The sequence below is a fragment of the Coffea arabica genome, chromosome 6e, assembly GCF_036785885.1.
Source record: "Coffea arabica cultivar ET-39 chromosome 6e, Coffea Arabica ET-39 HiFi, whole genome shotgun sequence".
Lineage (NCBI taxonomy): Eukaryota > Viridiplantae > Streptophyta > Magnoliopsida > Gentianales > Rubiaceae > Coffea > Coffea arabica.
Window position 1 is genome coordinate 13,841,487 of NC_092321.1, and position 24,179 is coordinate 13,865,665.

A 24,179-nucleotide genomic window follows, 5' to 3' on the forward strand; every position below is an offset into this window, starting at 1 on the left:
TGGAGTTATAGAGATTGTAACGGGTCTTACCTCATCCACCTTGCGGAAGAACAAGACCATTAGCGGCCCCTTGGAAAACGTTGTTACAAGAAATAAGTCTTCCAAGGACTCTCGACAGGTCATCAAAGAGGCGCAACCAGTGATTCTCTCAAAGAAGATGCCGCCCAAGGTTTCAAAATCTTTTTCAGTGACTCACATAGAAGAAGATGTCGAAATTGAAACGATGGACGATCGTGATTCTCTTGAGGCTATAGAACAAGAAGGGACTCAAGCTCAGGGCATCGAATCTACCCAAAGAGAAGCCCATTAGTTATAGAGTGGCAGTAGTAGCCAAGACCGTCATTGGAACCGATCGAAGAAGAGGACATCTTCTGATTTGGAGGAAATTTCCTTTTCACCACCGTCGGTTGGAGTGTCGCCGCTTAAGGTAATCATATCTTCCTCTTTTTTTTTTCTTTTTTTTTCTTAAACCTTCATAACACATTTTTTTTTCAGCCCCCACTTCTTGAATTCCACCAAGAAGATGTTGGTACCAACTCACCAATTGAACTTGAGACCGATGCTATAATTCCAAACAAGAAAGGTGACGGAGTCGTTATCAGCATCCCAAAATAACTTGCCCCCAGTGGAGGTGCCTTGTCAAAGAAGGAGTTGACTAATTTGCATGGAGTCCGGAAAAAACCTAAGGTAGCATTGGTTTCAGAATTTCATGGTAAAAAATTGATCCAGGCGCATCGAAAAAAGTACTTGCAAAGTTTGTGGATGGATTTTCGCGGACAGATTCTTGACATTCCAATTGATCAGATCTCTTCTTTAAAAGAGTGTGCAGAGGAAATCATTGCGGAAATCACAAGAACGGATCCTACCAATGGTCTCCCTTTAAAAGACCACTTGATAGAATTGTTTGCCAAGGCGGAGGCATATGATCTTTTGGCATCTTCATCGTGGGAAAGAATGAGCAAAGAAACACACGCAGAACTCCTTTCCAAAGCGACCATCCAACTCGGGAGAGTTAAGGCAAAGGAAGAAGAACTAACTTGTTATTTGCAAAGTCTTGAAGAAAAGTTGCAGTCCATTGAAGACAGGAAGAAGGTTCTGCAACAGGAACTCATCAATTTGGAGAAACAAAGCTTGGAAATCAGCTCAACTATCGATCAAAAGCATGAGATTTTCAAAGAGATCCAGACCGAAATAACCCAAGCGCATGATGAGCTATCTTTCATTGAAAATACCAGCATCTTGACTGATGACGCTGTGAAGGAACTTGAAGACATGAAGTCTGCACTTGAATCATATAAAGTAGCTGTAGTGGAATACAAATTTGATATTTAGACTTTCCACCATGTCCTTCTTTTTCTTGAATTCTTTTATCATTTTCTTTATGTAATGAGTTCTTCTTTTTTTTTTCCAATAATAAAATGCTTTTTATTTCTTATCTCTTTTTTTTTGTGTGCAAGGAACAAGGATTTGATTTGGAGTGGTGTAACTGAACTTAGAAGTTGCCCTCCAAGCTGCCTACGTATCCCAACAAGGGAATCAAGTCACACGTAGTTCCTGCCGAACGCATTTTAACCTCATGCGGGCCAAGAGTATCTATTTGTTTACCACCTTAGACTTGGTGGAGTGTTTCAGCAGTTTAACCACATACTACACTATTGGTGGTTGCCATCCACAGTTTTAGCTCATGCGGGCCAGGAGCATCGCGCGGTTCCGATTATGCATAGTACCTTTTTAGGTACTTGCCATTGATGGGGCCAACCCTTAATCCATCTTCAGCAACCAACTTGTATGAGCCATTTGTATATACTTCTCGAACGACATATGGACCATCCCACTTAGGAGTAAACTTTCTTTGTCCGCCATGAGTGAGAATGATTGGTCTCCGAACGGCGAGCACTAACTCTCCAATTTGAAAAGAGCGGGGTCGAACGTGCTTATTGAATGCCTTTGAAATGCGAGCCTGATAACACTCAATCCGTTGCTGAGCTTCCAATCTCTTTTCGTCGAGTGCTTCTAATTCCTCAAGGCGAAGACGAACATTATCTTCTCCACTGAACCCTTCTTGAATTGCAATTCTTAGCGAAGGTATTTGACACTCAAGTGGAAGAACAGCTTCAACACCGTAAACAAGCGCATATGGGGTTGCTTGCGTGGGAGTTCGAAAAGTAGTTCGGTATGCCCAAAGTGCTTCTCCAATTCGAAGATGCCAATCCCTTTTCGATTTATCCACGATTTTTTTCAACAGATTACATAAGGTCTTGTTGAATGCCTCAGCGAGTCCGTTTGCGGCAGCGTTGTACATGGACGAATTGTATTGTTTGAAATGAAACTTTTCACAAAGTTTGTTCATTGCTACATTACAAAAAGGTTTACCATTATCGGTGGTGATATACCGCGGGACTCCATATCGATAAATGATGTGCAAGCGGATAAAATCTACTACATTCTCCTTTTTGACCTCTCTTAGAGGAACCGCTTCGGCCCACTTTGAGAAATAATCTGTTGCCGCCAAAATGAAAATGTGCCCTCCAGAAGATTTTGGAAGCAGTCCAACTATATCCAAACCCCAAGCATCGAACGGCCAAGAAGCCACAGTTGGATGCAATGGTTCAAGAGGTTGACGGATGAAATTGCCATGGAATTGACAAACTTGACATTTTCTAGCAAAATCGATACAGTCCTTTACCATCGTTGGCCAGTAGTATCCCATTCTCTTAATGCGAAAGTGCAATTTCGGGCCAGATTGGTGAGCACTATATATCCCAGAGTGAGCCTCCTCCATTGCTTGCATGGCCTCATCTTCCCCAAGACATCGTAGAAACACCCCATCGAATGATCTTCGGTAAAGCGTCCCTTTGTAGTAAATGAAACGTGGTGCTCGACGACGTATATCAACCCTTTTATTGGAATCTTCTGTTAACTTCTCGTGATTAAGGTAATCTACTATGAGATGACGCCAATCCTCCTTTTCGATCTCATGGACAAAAATATGATAAGTATTTTCTTCCTCACCATCATCATCTTCATCAAACATCGCAGGTATGACCCAATTTTGACATATTGAAATCTGATTTCGATGAGAAGGTAGAGTGATCATGGACGCCACCCTTGCCAAAGAATCAGCTTGTTGGTTGAAATTTCTAGGGATATGTTCTATAGCGACATCGCCCAGATATCCCATAAGTTGTCTTGCATACTTATAATATGGGATCAATTCGGGTTTCTTGAAATCATAAACACCAAGAAGTTGATTTACCACCAATTTTGAATCACCGTAGACTCTAAGATGCAACTGCTTCATGTCTACAGCCGTTTCAAAACCGAGAATCAACGCCTGATATTCAGCCACATTGTTGGAACACCGGCGTGTTAAAGTGAAAGAGTATGGCAATATATCTGCTTCAGGAGTATAAAAGACAACTCCCGCACCAGCTCCATCACGGTGAGCAGCTCCATCGAAATACATTGACCACGACGATTCGACCATAAACACTTTTTCATCGGGAAGTTCATCAGTCAACTCCTACTCGGCAGGTAGGGGATGATCGGCTAAAAAGTCTGCCAATATTTGTTCTTTGACAGCCTTCGCAGGTACGTAAATAATTTCAAACTGTTGAAACTGGAGGTACCATCTGGCGAGTCGATCAGACAGTACAGGTTTTGCCATGACATATTTAATGGGATTAGACTTAGATATGAGTCGAATAGTGTGCGCTTGAAAGTAATGTTTCAACTTCTGAATGACAAATATAAGTGCCAAACACAACTTCTCGATGGGTGAGTAGTTTAACTCATTAGATGTCATCATCCGGCTCAAGTAATACAGTGCATTCTCCTTACCTTCATCATTTTCTTGAGCAAGTAAGGCCCCAACCGACCGTTCTTGAGCGGAAATATAGAGAATCAATGGTTTTCCTGGAATGGGCGCAGCCAACACTGGGGGATTCATGAGATACGCCTTGATGCTTGTAAAAGCATTCCTACACGATTCATCCCACTCGAAGGGTACCCCTTTTTTCATCAGTCTACTAAAGGGTTGGCATCGTCCGGCCAAATTAGAGATAAACCTCCGGATATATGCCAACTTCCCTTGAAGGCTCTTCAATTCATGAATATTTCGCGGTTCAGGCATGTTCACAATGGCATCAATTTTAGATCGATCGACTTCTATTCCCCGTTGATGAACGATGAAACCAAGAAACTTGCCAGAAGTGACTCCGAATGCGCACTTCAAAGGATTCATCTTTAATTGGTATCTCCGAAGGCGTTGGAAAACTCTTCGAAGGTCTTGAATATGATCCTTTCGCTTCTTTGATTTCACCACAAGGTCATCAACGTAGCACTCCACATTTCTATGGAGCATATCATCAAATATTCTTTGCATTGCCCTTTGATATGTCGCTCCAGCGTTTTTCAAGCCAAACGGCATTACTTTATAGCAATAAATTCCCTTGGGGGTGCGGAAGGCAGTTAGCTCCTCATCCTCGGGCGCCATGCGTATTTGATTGTAGCCAGACGATCCATCGAGAAAAGATAGTGCTTCATGCCCGGTTGTAGCATCTACCGTCAATTCTGTGATGGGGAGAGGAAAATCATCTTTAGGGCAAGCCTCGTTTAAGTCTCGAAAGTCAACACAAACTCGAATTTGCCCATTATTCTTCCTTACAGGGACGATGCTTGAAATCCATGTTGGATATTTTACTTCTCGTATGAATCCGGTTTCAATCAATCGATTTATCTCATTTTCTATCAGAGGAATCAATTCGAGCCGAAAGCGCCTTTGCGTTTGCTTGACAGGTTTTGTTCCTCGCTTGACAGACAAATTATGAACGGCGACCCTTGGATCCAAACCAGGCATTTCTGAGTAATTCAAGGCAAAGACGTCCCTGAACTCGAGCAGCAAATCAACATACTCTATTTCTTCTTCAGGAGTCATACAAGAGCTTATGTAAATTGGGCGAGGATCGTCGCTTGTGCCAAGGTTAATCTCTTTTAGCTCATCGACTGTATTTTTTACCCCTTGTTCAAGTTCAGGGGGAGCGTCATTTGCATCTTCTTCTTCTTTTTCGGGATCACTGATCGTAATATGGTGACAGGAAGCCATACTTTCTTGCCCCTGTTCTTCAAAAATGGTTTCAATTCTTACATTGAATAAGTCTCCATAGTGCATGAAGAAATTGGAGACTCGCTTTCTTGGTCCGTTCCTCTTTATTGGAGTAAGACTTTCTTCCCTGGCAACTTGGTACTCTTGTTTTTTACTGCCGAATCTCTTATAGACAGGCGACTTCAGATTTTTCGGCTGCGGGCCAAGTCTGTCAAACATAGAAGTACGTTTTGACTTATTTCCCAATCGGTCGAACACAGATCTCTTTCGGCTTGTGACCTCCATTTCTTCGTTCACATAGTTACAACTTGCTCTTTTGATCATTATACGAACAGGAGAGGGCGGTTGATAACCAACACCCATCGATGGACTTTCAACATTATAGCCTTTTTCTTTCAACATTTTCTGCGTAGGTGTCAATCCGTGAGTGTTCTCGCCAGTTACTTCAGGAGGGAGTTTGCCCAATGTATTCTTCTCATTTGGGTTATAACCCGCCTTAGCAAGAAGTCTATAGGCGTTTGGATCAAAACCTTCTTGAGTCCGATTAGTTGGTAGCGAGTAATGTTCCACTACCGGTTCTTCTTTGGGACGGACAAACCCTTGCAAGCTCACCTTCTCAATTTTAACAGGCTCTATCTTGGTGAGCGGAACATTTAATGTGTCATTTCTGATAAAAGAAGACTGACCTTCTTCTCTCTTTGATCTTGGAGTATACCGCAAAATGGGTACTTTGGAATCTTGACTTTCTTCCTTTACCGATTCCTTTCTTTTTGCTTCTTTGTGAAGATAAAATTTGGCATCGGCAAAGTGAGTTTCGGCTTCCGTGAAAGGTTTGTCATCGGCAGTAACTTTCTTAACAATACCGTCTCGACAATATTTGAAATATTGATGCAGAGTAGATGGTATAATTTCATTCTCGTGAATCCAGGGCCTTCCCAATAGCATGTTATAAGAGGTTTTGGCTTCAATGATATGAAATAACGCGCTTGAAGACAGCTCACCAATGAGCAATTCAAGCCTTATGAGGCCAATTGCTCTTTGCCCCCCTTGGTTAAATCCTTGGATCATGAGGCGGCTCTGGGAGAGTTCATCACTTGAGATTCCTAACTCTTTCATAGCACGTACGGACATGATATTGACAGCAGATCCCCCATCAATGAGTATCTGATTCATCTTTTGTTCTCGAACATATGCACTAACAAACAAAGGTCGATTGTGGGTCTTGAACTCAACAGTTAAATCGTCATCATAAAAAATGATGGTCGTTGCACAATCCACCAGTGGTTTATCATCGACTTTGAGTTTTTTCTCAAATTCAGTGCCAATTTGTGTGACTTGAGGATTTTCAGCTTTGACGACATTACAAGAAGTGGATTTATCAGTATCATCACTTAAATACCCTTTGGGTATAAATTCTCTCAATGTCACGGGCTGTCGAACCTCTTGAAGAAGCTGAAAATCTGACGAAATTGGTGTTGTGGTGACTCTCTTTTGTTTCTTTGTTGCATTTTGTCGTTTCACTATTACTTTAGCCTTTGTCGAGCGCATGCTTTTCGGAAAGATGTGCTTCTTTGTCTTTGGCTTGCAGGTCCTTTTTCGAGTGACTAAAGTCCATCCTTCATTATCATCTTCAACAACATTTTCAATTGACGATTTTTCAAACTCCGTTTGTACAGACAGAGCACTGCTTGATGTGGGTAGAACTTCTATCGGGCAACACACAGATCTAAACATTATTGTTGTTTGGTTTACCGATGCTTTATCTTCCTCGAGAAGGATCTTTCCTTGACGGGCCAATTCCATAATTTTGTCTTTAAAGACAAAGCATTTAGTGAGAGGGTGGCCAATCAGGCGATGATAACAGCAATAGTTTGGATCATTGACTTGACCGGCTTCCTCTGGACGCTTCATTTCGGGAAGTTCAAGGAGTTTCTCCTTGAAAAGGTCATCAAACATCCCTTGTAAATCAGATTCAAGAAATGGGTATTCTTTTTCTTGCATCTCTTTTAACGTGGGTCTTTTTATTGACCTATTTTGAAATGGATCCAACCTCTCAGTGACCTTTCGGCTCACTTTGGTAGCAATTTTCATGGGGGCTGTATTTATTGCCATGGACTCCTTATTACTGAGTCTTGAAGGAGGCTTGCCCCCTTTTTTATTTTCTTGCCTTTCATTGCTTTGACGAGGCGGCTGCACTCGCGAAATTTGAATAGGAAGCCCATCAGTTGCATTGGCCGTGATGCTTAACTCCATGTCATGAGCACGAGTAGCTAATTCTTCAAATGTGTTTGGGCGTATACCCTGCAGAATGTAGCTTAGGCTCCAATGCATTTCTCGAATGCACATTTCTATGGCGGAGGGTTCAGACAGTCTGTCCTTACAGTTGAGACTCAGACTTCTCCATCTATCAATGTAGTTGACCACAGGTTCATCCTTCCATTGACGAGTGTTAGTCAACTCCAGCATACTGACGGTTCTTCTAGTGCTGTAGAAGCGATTCAAGAACTCTTGTTCCAACTGTTCCCAACTGTCGATGGACCCCGGAGTGAGATCAGTGTACCAATCAAACGCGTTACCCTTCAAGGATCGGACGAACTGTTTGACTAGCAGGTCGCCATAGGTTCCAGCGTTATTGCAGGTTTAGACAAAATGGGCCACATGTTGTTTTGGACTACCCTTCCCATCGAACTGTTGAAATTTAGGCGGTTGATATCCAGCAGGCATTGCGAGATTGTCGATTCTAGCAGTGTAAGGCTTGCAGTAGGTAAAGCTTGACTTTGAACCACCCTCCTTTTTATCTTTGATCACGCCTTCAACAAGTTCCTTCAGTTGTTCCACGGGGATAGTTCCATCGGCGGTCACATATACTTCCTTCACCTTGTCTTTGCCTTTAGACGAGGGAATTTCACGCTCTTGGTTCGCATGGCTTCCTTCAGGAGCGCGATCTTTCTGGGTGAGCAGTTGAGCAATGAGAGCATCTTGGTCCTTGATGTGTTTGATCATGGTTTCCATCATCTTGAACATGTTCGAAACTTGCTCTTCGAGACTTAAAGCATTTGTCATCATAGCAGGCATTGCAGTAGAAGAAGCAGCAGAATCTTCCATAGAAAATTTTGATTGAAGGGTTTCATGTGAAGAAGCTGATCCCGTGCTTGATGAATCATCATCATGCTCAGAAAATTTGGATTCGAATCCAAATTCGAGCATGGCGAGAGCCTTCTCAATTGAGGCAGGAACGTCTTGGATCCCCGTCGCGGAAGAATAGCTCATTGATGATGTTGAACCGAAGACGGGAGTTGGTGCCGATGGAGCTTCCATGCTACTTTGGGTGGAAGTTCTCGTCATACTCCTTGTCACGGGACCAATAGCGCGGGTATTGGTGGCAACATGTGCAACATCAGTAGCCTTGGAATGAGCAGTCATGGACTTGTTGCTCTTTGGTGCCATTGATGATGTATATGGCTGAATATTCGAAGAGGAGAGATGAAAAGCAGAGATGGTCCCACCGGGCGTGCCAAAAATTTGTACGCGATAAAATTTCAAGTCTGCAAAACGACAAGAAAAATGCACGACAAATATATGATATATAAATTTAGAAAAATATGTAGGTACAATCTCTGGGGTTTCTCGAACTTGTGGAGAATTTCCCTCGATTCTTCTCCTCGAACGCCAATCCAAGGGCTTCGCAGCTTGTTCTTTGATCCACCACCGATTCCTTCAAATCTTGATATAGAAGATTTGAAGAACTTTAGAAGATATTTGAAGACTCAAGTCTTGATATCTGGGAGACTTGGAGAGCTTGAAGAGCCGAACCTTTGTAGCTTGGAACTTCAATGCTTTGAGCGTATGTGATGCTCTTTGAAGTCCCTCTGTGTATTTTCTTTTTGTGTCCTTGATTTGGTAGAGAGAGACCTCTACTTATAGTTGTAGCAAGAGGTAGAGGTTGAGAACCTGTGTACCACTTTACTTGTCTTGCAAGACGTGCAGTCATATTAGGACTGTACCAGTCAAATATTATCTCCTCATTTTATATTTATTAATAAAGAGATAAGAAATTTATCGATTGGCCAAACTCGGGGAGGGACACGTGACATGGCGCCGTTTGACTGGCCAAGCTATTGCAGTATATAAGAGATATACTTGGACTAAATAACTCTAAATATTATCCCTTTAATACGAAATAAATATTTAGATATTTATCCAATGGACATGTGACATGACATGATCTGGTTGGTGGAGATATCCCTGCAATTTGAATTGATTTGGAACACCTCGCCTTGACACGTGGCAAAATATAATTGGTCATTTAATAACCAATTTTTCCAAGTGTACGTGCCATATGGCAATATTCGATTGGACGAAAACATTTAATAGACCAATGGTAATTTTTAGAATTTAATTAAAATTCCATTGTCTACATATACATTATCATGATTGGATAGATAATATATGAATAAATTTTGGATTTCAAAATCAAATTTTACACATGTGTTATATACCTAATGGTGATAGTGTACACTCAAAGTGTATACAAATTTTTTTTTTGAAACAAGTATATACAAGATTAATCCATATATAAAAGGGTAAATTTTATATCCACAGGTAGTGTATACACTATCACTGTTAAATAAATTTGTATCACTTTATATTTTTCCTAAACTGCCCTTACTAACTACCTAATATAATCAACTACCAATTAGAGTTATGAATTATTTCTAAATAGTTATCTATTTATGCAATTTATTTTGGTGAATTTTTTAATATCTACTATCAAAAATGTAAAACCAATTCTTCTGAAAATGATACATATTTACTCAAATTTTTAATAATATTTTCTTATTAGTTGCACACACATTGGTGTGTGCATTTTACATTAGTATATAAAGAGAAAGGATAGGGTTTGGCCTAAACATTTTGTTGTCATTTTATGTGCTTCCATATTTACCCTCAAACAAACTATTTTGAATTCCATTAACTACCCAAATACATGTTGTCAACATAACTACCTATAAGCATTTTTTAATTTACTATTTAAACATATTTTTCAATATAACTATCCTTAAGAAGTAATTGCTAACACAACAATCATTTTGTCAAAAACAATTTAAAATATTAGAGTTTGCATTAATCATAAAAAGAACTATACAAAATTCATTCACCATAAAATATTATGCAATTCTTTGCACACGCATTGAGCGTGCATTTATCACTAGTTTATAATTATACTATTCACCAGTTTAGTTATTATAAAAACTTTCTATTACTGTGACATAAAATGGTATATTGTTAACGGTTTGATAGTTGGCATGCAATCGACCAAATCTCAATTAGAGATCGCCCTGGAGAGGGAAGTTGGCAACGAGTGAGAGGGGGGAGGGAGAGAGGTAGGTAGAGGAAGGGGGAACAGAGAGGGAGGGAAGGAGAGAGGAAAGACGGAGAAAAGGAAAACAAAAAATAAGGCAGGCTGTCAGTGGCGGAATGAGGTGGCCGTGCTGTGGTGGGCTGAGGTGAGGGAGAAAGAAGAAAAAAGGAAGGTAGGAAAAAAAATAATTTTTGTGTGTTTTGAAATATTTTAAGTGTATATTTTAAAAATTTTGGGATGCTTTTAGAGGTTCCTATAGTTAAAATTATTTTAAAACTTGTTGAAGACAAATTTCTCAAAAAATTGAGGTGCCAAACTAGCCATATATTGAGAGAAAAAAAGAGAAGAAAGAGAATAGAAAAGAGAAAAGTTATTGTAATTGTTACTAGACATGGTTACAGTTCCAGAACTGTTGGTTTCGATTTGTGATTCCGATTCTTTTTGAAAGGTGAAACCTGAACTGACTCATATAGGGACGGTTACAATTTGAACTTCTGATTCTGATTTATAAACTTGCAGTTTCGGTTTTGATTGTTGTTAAAAAATTGATTATAAGAAAATATGACAATGAATGTTAAAAAAAAAAACTTTATTATGTTATCATGTGTAAGGAAAAAGAAGAATTGATGAAAAGTTTATGAAAAAAATATCTTATTATTAATTAGTTTAGATTGTTTTTAGGCTTAAATCAGTTATGGGGTATAGACTTACTAATATAATGGAACAATGAGTTGTTAGGTAGGAATTGAAATTATTGGTTATTAGTTGTTGACTATTGATATTGAATTTTAAATTGACTAAATATGTTTCGACAGTAAATATTTTTTTAGACAATTTGAACGGATCTTAAACTATCAGTTCCAATTTCAAATCAAAACTTTTATGAACTTGAAAGTGAATCTGAATCTTTAGTCACGATTATAGTTCCGATTTTTGTTTCGAAAATTCACTTTCGATTTTGAATCAGCAGACCACTAGACCTGTTTCGGTCCGATTCCGGTTCAAACCTGAACCGGAGCACTCTCCTCTTGCGTTCAAGAAAGGTGAAAAGGGCCCCAGTTATAATTTTGCTCCCTTCTCGCCAATGTTTTAAAACTCGGACCGTTAAATGAACCGGTGAAGTAAAAGGGTCGAGGTTCAACCGGTCGGACCGGTTCAACCCCGGTTCAATAAATAAATAAATAAATAAATTATATATATATACACACATATACCTATGCACAGAAAATAATCCTAGTCTTGTAATAATTGCCAAAACTAAAATATACACCTAGTGTTAATAATGGTTAACATTTTCTTTCTTCTCAAACTTCTACCTAAAATCCAAGACCAGAAATTCCCTTCATGTTGAATCATAAGTAAATTACAGGTAAATACCAAGAACTATTAGCAAAATTCAAGGTAGAGTTAATACCCAAAGAAACAAGAACAAAAACAAACAGCCAGGTAGACAGCAGCTTAGTACATGGAGGCCTAATGGCTAATTAAGAATTATGTAAATTGCTCAATCATAGGTAAGTCAGATATTTCTCTGTCCATGCATGTTAAAACTAGGTGAGATGCGGTGGCATGTGGAGGATTATGCTATTGCATCATTCTGCTTTTGCATCCAAGTGGCTTAATGAAACAAATGATTGCGAAAGGTCAAACATAGCCAACTAGCATCTGCTTGGTTCTTTCTTGAAGAGTGCCTTTCATAGTTTCAGTTAAAGAATCAATCATATGAGATTGGCAGCTCTTAGTTCTGTTCTTTCTTATTCCAAATTCTTTTACTGCCTCATTCAATTGAATCCCTCTGCAATCTCCTAATGGACCAAAAGAACGAAAATGCTACTACCAATTTTTAGACAACAAAGAGAGAAACACTGCAACAGCCAACGAGCTCATCACTGCAACGTGCAACAAAGCCAACTAACGAGCCTTCAAGCCAGCAATAAGATAAAAAAAAAACCCACTGATTCAGTCTCCACAATAAGATAATAGATTAACCCACTGATTCACCTTTGCTACAATCTTCAAGCCAGACAACAAAGCCAATTAACGAGTAAAAAAAAAATTGCAGGACAAACTGATCAGCTTATCTAATTTGAGGACAAACCAAAAAAAATACCTTTTCTAATTTGAGGACAAACCAGATCTTTTGTGAAATCAAACTAAATAAGAGGGTGGTGGTGAAGCCGTGAAGGTGAAACCAGATCTTACCTGAAAATGAGCTACGAGGATCAAACTCATCAAAACCATCATCTTGCTTCTGATCAGCAACTGAAGGTGGTGGTGAAGCCGTGAAGGTGAAGCAGGGGCAGGCTATGGAGGAAGATTGTTGGCTGAAAAACAAAAGGGCGAAGCGGCGGCGAAGCAAAGGACGAAGAGTAGAAGACCGAATGAAGATTGAAAAGTGAACTAAAGAATAGGTTTAGATAATTTCGGTCAAAATTCAATCAATTTTGCCCAAAATTAAAAAACCGCGGTTCACGGTTCGATTCAGATTTAACGGTTTGAACGGTTTTTTACGGGTTTGACCGGTTCTTGAACCAAGTCAACACAAGTAATGAACCGGACCGGACACATGGCCGGGTCGCGGTAGAACCGGTCGGACCGGCCGGTCCGGTCCGGGTTTGAAAACATTGCTTCTCGCGGACACCAGACCTACTGACTTAAAAATCTTCCTTGTTGATGGAAGGTCACCAACCGTTGCTTACCTTGAAAGGCTGAAACCATTGCTGTCCAAGAGACTACACTTCTTTCCGGCATCTTATTAAAGATCGCCTGTGCAGTTTCCATATCACCAACCTTTACATAACCAGACAACATTATTGTATTCCAAGAAACATCATCGTTTCTTTCTGGCATACGTTGAAATACAGAATGAGCTAACTCCAATTTTCGAGCTCTCAAAAGCCCACTGATAACCGAATTCCATGTCACAATACTCCTTTCTGGCATGGACTCAAACAGCCCAATTGCAGATTCTATCTCTCCACGGCTCATACACCGTCCAATCAACGTATTCCACGAGACAACATCTCTTTTAGGCATATAGTCAAACACCTTTCGAGCCAAACCCAAATCCCCACAACAGTTGCCATAAAAATCCATAAGCGTATTCATAACAAACACACTTGATTCAAATCCTAACTTCACAATCTGATTATGCACTATTTCACCATCTCCCAACGCCTCAAAAGACTCAAAACATCTCAAAAGAAAAGTGAATGTGAAACTGTTAGGCGAAATCATTGAGGTTCTCATCTTTTTATAAGTCAATTTTAGGATCGAAATCCTAAATTCTAAACCACCAGAGTGGTCTCAGGTAAAGACTCTCTCTCTCTCTGTTCTTCTCTTTCTTGTTAAATATTTGTCACATATTTTCTTTTGCTTTCGTGCCCTAGTTGTGATTTTTACCCCTATCTTCACTTTATTTTAAAGTTTTTTTTTTTTGCGGTTGACATGATTCTAATATATTAACCTAGTCGACAAGTTGTAGAGATGTTTGCCTTTTCAACGATTCGGGATTCACGAAATATGTTCGTGCAATTTTTTCTGCAAAACAACTGAAAGATGGGATCTTTTATTTTCATGGAGCTATTAATTTTATTTTCTTTTGATTTTCTCCTTTTGTCTGACTTTTTTTTTCCGCATGCATTGTCTTTTGGCACACCACCACATTTTTAGTTGGATTTGCAAGGATGCAAAAGTCCATTGTTTGCTATTAAAAAACAGAAGCCATTTAGGCGTAAAAGAGATGTGAGATATGAATAGAGAAATCAAAGTTTTAGTGGGTTAGAGGTACTGGGTCCTGGTACGAGTGCGGACGGGAAAGTGGCAATAGTCATTGCTCTGACTGAAGGTCATCCTGCAGGAGATTTATGTGCTTTGCCTCTTTTATGTCTAGAGGTTTTAAACAAATGCATATCGCTTGTTCAAAAGATTTGAGCAGGATTGCCTCTTGAAGCCCCCCCTTGGGTCCGTCTATGTAGTTAAATTTAACTTACAGTCGGATCTAAGGGGAGGCTTGAGGATCCATGATTGCTGCAAATTTCTGAACTTTAAGCATTTGCGTTGTCTTATGTTTAGGTTATGTCAAGTTGCTTAAGACTTGAGTTTTCCTTTTAATTGTCATACCTTTCAGAATACAGGAAGTGAGAATATTATCATTTTGGTTTGGTTAAAGCTTTTACTCATGCTTCTGAGTAAGAACATTATTATTAGTTAGGCATATTAAAAGTTAAATTAACTTGGATTTGCCACATAAAACGAGAAAACTATGTTGTACTGTATGCAGAAAGTTTTGGAAGTTTCACAAAACAGAAATAGACATGTGTTTGCTGAAATGCAATCACAATAATATAATCAGTGTCTGCATGATTACTGGGTTAGGAAAGCCCAAGATAGCTGACTTTAATTGATAAATTTATTGACAGAGAATCGCTATTCTTGCAATAATGATGCAAGTATTTTTGTATAGGGACATGAAAGAATATTGTTTCCCCAAATTGACAATAGACCTAATGCCCTTAGTGAAGCACAGGTGCTTGGTTATCTAATCAATGCACAAAAATAAGATTTGAGATGCTCACATGCTTTGATAGTTATGTAGAAGTGCACAGTATGTTCTTCATGGGGGTCATTTAGCCTTCTGCAGCTCTGAATCAACAATATTGCTTTCTAGCCCTATAAGCATTCAATCTGTGTTGTAGCAGTTTTCCTCATTATATGATTTGAACAAATAAATGTTTCAGTTATATTGAGCTTTCAAGTATTTTTGGGAAAAAAAATTGAATGGTTGGAAGTTTATTGCGCCTGGACATATTTAATCTTAAGGGCATCTTAAGCTAAGAAAGTTACACCTACTAAGAAGAGAGGTGCAAAGTCTATTTTGAGCATGAATATAGGAGCAATCTAGGCATGAAATGAAATCTGGATCCTTTCTTCACACACATGCTAATAAGGTTTTGAATTTATCTTTCAAAGCACACTGAGGTCTTCCTATTTCCAATGATACTAGCATAAGTAGCAATGAGTTTCTTGATGTAACTTGATGTAATGTGCTTTTTAGGTGGATTGGATGTCCTCGGTAAGATAACAATATTCCTCTATATATATTTTTTGCTTTAGGGATCACAGGTACTATTAAGTGTAGGGAACGAGTGTGAACGTCTATCCTTTACTATTTTTAGTGTCCTCTAGGTTTACCTAATTTGTCCCAAAAGCTTTGAGATAAATGTTTGTTTTATATTAAAAGCTTTTTGAGATAATTGTTTGTTAGAACCTCAACTCAGAAGCTTATTGGTGACTATCAAATTTGAGCACGATTGCCTCCTGGAGCCCCCCTCTAGCTCCGCCACTGCAATTGTGTTTGTTGCAGTGTCGGATCTATGGGGAGGCTTGAGGATCCATGATTGCTGCAAATTTTTTGAATCCTGATGATGTGAATTGCTTTGTATTTAGTTTATCTGAAGTGACTTGACATAATAATCTTCTTTATGTGCTTACTTTTGGGGATGTAAAGTGTAACAGAGGGATTTATATGAATTTGAGTTAAAGTTCTTGATGCTGTGACAATCTTCCGCGTATAGGAATGTCATGCCGTATGCATTCACCAAGCATAGGATGTTAAGGGTTTATACTGACTTATCTACTAAAGCATATCATGCAGGTCCAGAGAGATGCGGAGTAGTAGTTGTATAAGTATTCGTTTTGCACCTTTTTGTAGTTTTTCTTCATTTTATGACTTTCAGCTCTCTTGGGCTCATGTAGAGACATTCATCCAGTAGCCGGACTGAATCAAAGAAAAGTTCATAGGCTTACCACATCCTTGTTCACTTTTGAAATAGTTCAACCAGGATTTTGTATTCTGACTCCATTTCTGTCCACATTTATAATCATTTTTTTAATTGGATTTAAGTGGAGAGGGGAGTAGGATTTAGTGACTAGCTTATACATGTTGATAATCTGACATGTCATATGTAGTGTTAAATACACAGAGAATCGGTTATTTGTAGATTATAATATGTAAGATTATTCATCCAATTAGAAGATTAAAGCTAATAAACATGATGTAAACATACAACAGGGGATGTTAATGCAATTTAGAAATTAGAGAAGGGATTGACTGTAACTATAAGAAATCTCAGGAATGACCAGTATGATGTACACAAAAAATAACTTGGTGCTGGCATGAAACAGGTAACTGAATAGGTTATACAAATTCACCCTTATGCATGAGTAAGACAGGAATAATGTTGTAGTCCTACAAGTTGAATTTTCCAGTGAGTGTTCTAGGTACATATGTGGTGGTAGTAACATTTCTGGAGCCTTTGCTGCCTTTTGTACAAGTGTATGAAATACTGGCATACAGTAATAATTTATGTATCAAGATGAGATGAATTATTTGTTGTGTTCTCAGTTGAGTTTGTACATTGTAGCATTTTGAAGATTGTTAATGTGATTTTTGGAGTAGCGTTTTGAAGATTGTAAAGGTGATTCTCGGGGGATGATGAAAAAGTGAAAGAAATCTCTATAACTGGATGGAGTAGCAATTCTGAGCTTTCTTTTTTTGGTTGGTGGTGCATGTAATCTCTTAGTTGTTTGTAATACTCTCTTTCTTTTTGGTCATCTTGCCTGCCATTTTTGGAGTTGGTCATTGGTTTCTACTAAATTCCGAAGGGGCGGTCTTCTTTCCATCACTTGTTGCTAAGATGACCTTCAAACTCTCTCCCCAATTCCTTTCATTGCAGCTCCAGTTTAGAATGCTGGTTGACAGCCCATGAAAGCCTTTAAACACATAGATCACCAGTCAAATTTGCAATGATAGAAGCTGCACGAATCCGGCTCAATGGGTGGCAGAGGGTTGCTGTAGCACTTGGTTCAGCAGCAGGGGCATTACTGGACCCACGAAGAGCAGATCTCATTGCTGCTTTGGGGGAAACAACAGGACGACCTGCTTTTGCAAAGGTGCTTGAAAGGATGGAGAGGAGTCCCGAAGGCAGAGCTGTATTGAAGGAGCGTCCACGTGTCCTTTCTACAGAAGTCGGTCATGCATGGGACCTACCATCTAACACATTTGGTGCTGCATATGCAAGATTCATGGGATCTAGAAATTTCTCTCCTGATGATCGGCCACCTGTGCGATTCATGGAGACCGAAGAGCTGGCTTATGTGGCAATGCGTGCTCGCGAGGTTCACGACTTCTGGCACACTCTATTTGGCCTCCCTACCAATTTAATTGGTGAATCAGCTCTTAAGGTGATAGAGTTTGAACAAATGCTACTTCCCATGTGTATGATGTCTGTTGTGGGAGGTACCGCTAGATTCAGCGAGAAGCAGAGAAGGTTGTTCTACCAACATTACTTTCCTTGGGCCCTAAAGGCTGGTTTGCAGTGCACAGATCTAATGTGTGTCTATTACGAAAGGCACTTTCATGAAGATTTGGAGGATGTTCGACGAAAGTGGGGAATAATTCCTGCACCTTTGCCGCCTAGATCGGATGGGGTCTAAAAGGTGAAGATATTACAACTTTTAAACCAATAAGAAGAATCATGTCGTCTTACTGGTGACATTTAGTTGTCTATCTGCTGCTTTTTCTTTCATCTGTATTTAACCAATTTCAAACAAATCAGCATAGTTACAGAGCCTGGAGGAATGATATTTTCCTGCAATATACACAATTCTGTGTAAAGATGTATCTATTTGCAAGGATTGCGGAAAGAGTATGATTTGAATAGAGCTCTTGGATACCTGTTTTTGAGTTCCTTTATATTCCCAACAACGAAGAACATATACATTAAGGGCATTGACTCCTGTGACACTATAGTCAATTTAGTATTCTTATTAAGTGAATTAGTGTACAGGCTCAGCAGAAGTTGTTCCAATGCGCACAACATCATCACGTAAATCCATAGACTCCATATCTGATGCGTATCATCTTAGTTTGAAGGCTTTAATCCCGACCAACTTCAGTAACATGATGCCTTTATTCTTTCAACACGCTGCTCTTTTTTTAGTAGCATGTTTCTTCAGGCTAATGTGTGTGTCCATGCGGGAATAGGATGACATTTCTCTGAAGGAAATGTGGTTTGTAATTACTCCTATTTTTTCAACATTGTTGAGGAATCCAGCTACTGCAGTCCATGAACTAACATATAGTCATACTAAAACCCACCTCCAGAGCAATATGTTTGATTGGCCGATACTTTTTTTTTTTTTTTTTTTTTTTTCAGTTAGGGGTATCCGGGCCTACATCCGACTAGTCCCCTAACCCTGAGGAGAGCGGGCCCCACCGATCCTCAGGAAGATACCCCAGGCTGCCCAGCTTCGGAATCGAAACCAGGACCTAATGTACAAATGTACTTACTGTTCCTAATGCATTCGATAATACCATATGTTCCACAAGAACTGTTTTTGAAATGATAGGCTAGTTATGGGTTGCTATATAATGGTATCATAACTGATCATTGAAGATACTAATAATCATCTTTGAACAAGCTTTGATTGCCCTGTCAGAAATTGCGCTTTGATTGCCCTGTCAGAAATTGACTGTTTGATGCTTAAATTCCAATGACAAATCTAGTATAATCAATATTAAGGTACTATAAATAGCAACTAAGTTCTAAAAGTCTCTGTTGCTTCAAGAAAAATTACAATTGCTCATCTTCATCAAATTGTAGCAACAGGTTCGTTTAAGATAGCATTGAGCGGATCATAGTACTACTGACTGCAAGACTGCCTCTCTAGCATTGTAGCCACAGGCATTCATAAAAAAGAAAGGGGAAGATAGAGAATTGCAAGATTGCGTCAATCTCATGTTGCAACTTTTATGCTTGAGACTCTGGAGCTGCTGGTTTTGAGTTGAGAAGTGGCTGCAATGCCTTGACAACAATTGTCATATTTGGCCTAAAATCTGCCTCGTACTGAACACAGAGAGCCGCAACAGCTGCCATCTGTCAAAATGAAGAAGGATATAAAAACATTCGACACAGGAGCTTCATTTGACTCCTCTACCTTGAATGATGAAAATTTGAAACAGGAGAGATGGAAAGGACCTTAGCAATTGCCTTTGGCGGGTAGTCATTATTTAGCTTGGGATCCACACACTGCTTCACCTTGTCTTCACTCAATCTTGGAGTTGCCTGCAGGAAAATGGCTATCGGTTGTCATACTTAGGGAGATGAATGAGATACTGAATGGAAACTTTAGACATTGAATCGTGCAATGATCATACCCATGTAACCAAACTCTGCTGTCCTTTCGGCATAGTGTGGTCTACTGGCTTCCTTCCTGTTAAAAGCTCTAGAAGAACAACTCCGAAACTGTAAACATCACTTTTTTGAGTGATCTGCCCTGTCATGGCATATCTGAATAGGGGTGGCAAACACATAAGTGACAAATAACAAGCCTTTCTGAACTGAAAATGATACAAGGTCAAATCAGAAGGAAAAAAAAAACTAAAGGTCTAAGATCATCAGGCAACATGACGATCATCATCTTTCTTTCCCTGGTAGACCTGTCTGTGTCTGTTAAAGATAGCATAGTCCGAAGTTGACACTTGACACAGTTTATCTAATATGGATCTTCGGGTGTGTCATCTTTTTGCATATAGCTTGCGCATTCAGAAAGAAGTTTGCTTTTCCTGAAAGATCTGGGTGAACTCTGATTTTGTAGATTCTAAGCAAAATTTTATCTGATAGGGGATTGTTTCATAATTGTTTTTTTGGGAAATGGGAAGAAAACTGGCTTACTCTGGAGCATGGTAGCCAAATGTACCCAAGACTCTTGTTGAGTGCAGCCGAGCTGCTGTATCAGAAGACTGATTTCCCAAGTTGAAATCAGCAATTTTGGCCATAAAATCATCAAACAGTAGCACATTGCTGGATCTGACATCACGATGAACAATAGATGGTTGAACCTTTTCATGTAGATATTCAAGGCCCTTGGCTGCCCCATAGGCAATCTTAACTCTCTGATTCCAGTTAAGAACTGGACCGGGTTCAGCCCCCTGTACACCTTTCCTACCTATAAAGATGGCCAACAATCATAATTTGCGCACCAAAGAGTTTTGGAAGTTTGATATCATCACAACTACCTACCATGTAATACGTCATGTAATGAACCCATTGTTGCGTACTCGTATGCCAAGATTCGGTTATTTCCTTCGAGGCAATAACCAATTAAGCCAACAAAGTGCTCATTTTTAAGTCTTGAAACTGTTGATAACTGCATAAGAAGGAAGGAACACCTATTTGAGTTAATCATATCACCTTTGACTTGTTCTTTTATGGAAGTAAGTTTCTTTGGCAGATACTCACCTGGGCTGCAAAATCAGAGTCTGGCTCTGGTGAAGAGCTGGTATCCAGCTTTTTAATTGCTGCTGGCTGTCCATTATTCAGTTTTGCACAGAAAACCCGGCCATAAGAACCTTCTCCAATTAGAGCTTTCGTTCCAAAATTGTCGGTCAGCCTGTTCAGCACACTCAAAGACAAAACTGGTGTCTCAATAGGTAAAGCTTTCTGAGGAGCTCCACTTCTTACTGCACCAGTCTTTGGCTCCCCTCTTTCACTGCCTACAGTATTAATCAAAAGCAAAAAGAAATGAGGACATGCCACTCCTCTCTCGCATTACAAGTAAAGTAGACCCAAATAAATAAATACACAAAACAGGAAAACACCAAAGGGATACACTTGTGTAAGACTCATATATGATTTTTGTGAGGTTGTAAGACCATTCCTTTTGTTATTCCATTCCCACTTCATGGTAACCATTTAGCTTTAGCCTCTAGAGCATCCTAGACTAGGAAACTTGCCTAACCTAACATTGTTACAGTGAAAATTTAATGAGAACCAATCTTTGAGAAGAATGGTGATGCTGAGAGGAGCCAAATGTCATAATTGATCATCTAGATTAGATTAAAGCTGTGATAGGTAAGATGACCAGCAGCTTAAAAAAGAAAAAGGGCACCCAATTCTGCATACAAATGATATTTAGTTGCCACTCTCCCTTCTCTTCTTAAGCCCCCGAATATTGCACTTGACATTCTGATACCACAAGCCTAAACCTGAAATCCTGAACTTTTGAAGATGTTAGATTAAGCTTAATCTTTAGAACAACTTTCTATTGTCTGTATAGGAAAGAAGAACTTGAAAACAGGGCCAGAGTTATTTTTTAACGTCACTACGTCTGATCATGAATGAGTAGAGAAGAAATTACCTCCGCCTGCACCGCCACCGTAAGGATTACCAGCTCTGGGAGGAGCAGTATATTGATTTGCAGGAGGCCCGCTGACATTTTCCTCTTCTGCACCTCCACAACACAGCATTGTCTAGTTTTGAGGGCAGAACAATTTAAAGAAGGCCTCGAGTTGACTGCATGCAGCTAATAATTGCAAGGAATCAACTTTACCAAACTAATTCCTGCAATACAGAATCAGATGAGCAGAATGAGGATAAAATCAAATGAGTCATCACCAAAAATTGGATAAGCTAACAGCTGTAGAACAAGTTTCTTGCTTAGGGACGGCAAAATGAATGGTGGAACCGTACAAATTTGTCTACAAGGAATGGGGAAAATGTTATAGAAAATGTGACATCAAATTATTATCAGGAAACAATTGTCAATAAATCTCATCCTAATCATCAAAAGAATACATGATAATCTTTAGAAATCACCAATCCGCTCTTGAACCAGGCAGCATTCCTAATTCAACAATGCATTGCAATTTGAGACATGGAAAGCAAGATCACGAGTTTCAGAATCACTTGAGAACAAAAAATAAGGTAAAAACAAAAAAATAGAAACAATGAGATCAAATTTCTAAGGCAATTTTTATTATCTTCAAACCCCAATAGTTAACATCTAAAACCAACGTCAATACCACCCCAAGAATCTGAGAAATAAATCAATGATGCTTGAAGGGACGCATGAAACATACTGTTTATTACCGAAAATCCCTTGAACCCAAGATGGATGAAAAAAAAAAGAAAAGAAAAGAAAAGCAAAGAAAATATGAACCTATAGAGAAATGTAGGGAAGGATCAAGGGAAAAAGATGAATGAAAAGGAGGAAGAAAAAGAAGGGAGAAAATCCATAACTTTTTTTTTTCTTTCTCTCTTTCTTTCTCGGAAGTCTTTCTTGGTTTTTGGGGTAGCAAAGGCAAAGACCATTCTGCTTTCGCGGGAAAGCCGCATTTGGGGTTCTTCTTAACCGCAAAAAAACTAACATATGAATATAGACAGACTACTACGACTTGGTAATGGTACCTACCAACTACGTGCGAGCCTTGATCTTGCACGTCCTAGGATTATATTGTACTAATTTGATCACTCCTACGTAGTATATTCTAGTCAAAATCAGGACCCTTTTGATTTTTGAGCTTCTAGGTGATGGTCTACCATCATAATTTGCACGATAAAACCGGCCTATATATGTTGTTATTGGGGTCAACTTTTGTATTTTCCCCCTGTCTAGCCTAGTTAAAGATTAGAATTGCTAATTCTTTTTGTTACTTTGTAGTTATATAGGAACCACAATAGTACAACCGACGAAGCAATTGTGTGATTCGAACGCAAATTTTTGTTTCCAGAGACTGAATCCAAGATCTTTTGTTTTTGGAAAATTTTGCAGCACTCTTTGATAAGTTTAATAGAGCCTCTTGCAAACATTGCAGTGATCTGATAGTTGATTGTAGTACATCTAACATCCAAAGTTCAGGAGCTGAACTTGGATGCCATTGGCGGAATGAAAAAAATTGGTTCCCAATTTGGTCCCAAAATATTTGGTCTGCACCAATTTTTCCCTAAGTTGTCAGTTTTGTAGATCTCTAGATTATGTGCAATTTAATGGTTCCCTACGGAGGTCTTGGTCTAATAATATGACTGAAGTTAGAGATTTTAAGGTGAAATTTCATAAATTGTGAGTAGTTTTTTGTCTGTGTATCATATACGAAGTTAGTTATAATCTTATTAATTTTATGATATCTTAGGATTTGATGTCATCATTGCAAATTACATGTAATTTTTTTAACCAATCTTAAAAATGCTCCCTTAAGTAGGAATATTTCCGTTTCCTAATTTCTACTGCTTGATAAATGCTTTAAACTTGAGATAATTCAAATAATTGGTTAACCTTATATCAAAAAAGTACGTGCCAATTTTTTTTTTTTTTTTGTGTAAGTGGAATGTATAAAACACGAGGTCTCTCACTTGCATACCCTCTTCCTGTATCGTCCAATTTTTGAAAGCACTGAAGAAAAATAGTATGACAAAATGATCATGCAATAAGTAGGTACAGAAATGCGCATTTTGCAATATCAATCTTATCTCTTTTTTTGTCCGTTTCTTGGTGTCCTAACCATTAATTTTCCTCTTCTCCATCCATGCATCTTGCCAAATAACACTACTATATTTGGATTATAAGTAATAGACATCTAAGTTTGGGTTGTAACATGAATTTCTCTATCCAAAGTTAGGAAACTAAATCTCTTCCTCTCTCGTCAAAAGATTTTCTTCCCTTTTTGTTGTTTTAAAGATTTTTTTTCCTTGTATATGTTCATGTACACTAGTATAAATACCACCAACTGGTCTCTAGCTTCTTCATCGATCCTTCAATATCCTTCTTCATCTTTCTCCTTAGGCATATTGCAAGGCTACCCTCCACATTCTCTTTTCTTCACCAAAGACTAGATATGGCAAAGTTTTCCTTCTCATCTTTGTGGCTCATCAC

General features: G+C 38.9%; 3 protein-coding genes across 5 annotated transcripts; 1 reads left to right on the top strand and 2 right to left on the bottom strand.

The window, feature by feature from the left end:
• Positions 1–2,966: 2,966 nt before the first annotated feature.
• LOC113694864 (uncharacterized) lies at positions 2,967–12,925 on the bottom strand. 2 transcript variants are annotated; one of them, XM_072055352.1, is made up of 3 exons: positions 12,669–12,925; positions 8,918–12,386; positions 2,967–8,827 (listed from the first exon to the last, which is right to left on the bottom strand). In XM_072055352.1, exon 3 carries the CDS (start codon positions 7,568–7,570, stop codon positions 3,524–3,526), a length of 4,047 nt encoding a protein of 1,348 aa, XP_071911453.1. In that variant the 5' UTR covers positions 7,571–8,827; positions 8,918–12,386; positions 12,669–12,925; the 3' UTR covers positions 2,967–3,523. The 2 variants fall into 2 exon arrangements, with proteins under 2 accessions (XP_071911453.1, XP_071911452.1); XM_072055351.1 differs by having other exon boundaries at positions 2,967–12,386.
• A 206-nt stretch (positions 12,926–13,131) lies between these two features.
• Positions 13,132–18,217, top strand: LOC113696050 (ubiquinone biosynthesis protein COQ4 homolog, mitochondrial). Its single transcript, XM_027215374.2, has 2 exons — positions 13,132–13,776; positions 17,204–18,217. Exon 2 carries the CDS (start codon positions 17,274–17,276, stop codon positions 17,961–17,963), a length of 690 nt encoding a protein of 229 aa, XP_027071175.1. The 5' UTR covers positions 13,132–13,776; positions 17,204–17,273; the 3' UTR covers positions 17,964–18,217.
• An 800-nt stretch (positions 18,218–19,017) lies between these two features.
• On the bottom strand, positions 19,018–21,952 carry LOC113694862 (probable protein kinase At2g41970). 2 transcript variants are annotated; one of them, XM_027213759.2, is made up of 7 exons: positions 21,669–21,952; positions 20,771–21,024; positions 20,552–20,678; positions 20,204–20,477; positions 19,687–19,819; positions 19,508–19,594; positions 19,018–19,405 (listed from the first exon to the last, which is right to left on the bottom strand). In XM_027213759.2, the coding sequence occupies exons 1-7, from the start codon at positions 21,775–21,777 to the stop codon at positions 19,280–19,282; spliced, it is 1,110 nt and encodes a 369-aa protein (XP_027069560.1). In that variant the 5' UTR covers positions 21,778–21,952; the 3' UTR covers positions 19,018–19,279. The 2 variants fall into 2 exon arrangements, with proteins under 2 accessions (XP_027069560.1, XP_071912482.1); XM_072056381.1 differs by having other exon boundaries at positions 20,204–20,473; positions 20,548–20,678; positions 21,669–21,949.
• Positions 21,953–24,179: the final 2,227 nt, after the last annotated feature.

Excerpts from the sequence above, each read along its gene's own strand:
- LOC113694864 (XM_072055352.1), bottom strand. The coding sequence starts at position 7,570 with ATGCTGGAGTTGACTAACACTCGTCAATGGAAGGATGAACCTGTGGTC.
- LOC113694862 (XM_027213759.2), bottom strand. The coding sequence starts at position 21,777 with ATGCTGTGTTGTGGAGGTGCAGAAGAGGAAAATGTCAGCGGGCCTCCT. Across the intron at positions 19,595-19,686 it reads AGCAGAGTTTGGTTACATGG|GCAACTCCAAGATTGAGTGA; the intron begins GTATGATCATTG and ends ATTTTCCTGCAG. Across the intron at positions 19,406-19,507 it reads CGCCAAAGGCAATTGCTAAG|ATGGCAGCTGTTGCGGCTCT; the intron begins GTCCTTTCCATC and ends TCATTTTGACAG.
- LOC113696050 (XM_027215374.2), top strand. The coding sequence starts at position 17,274 with ATGATAGAAGCTGCACGAATCCGGCTCAATGGGTGGCAGAGGGTTGCT.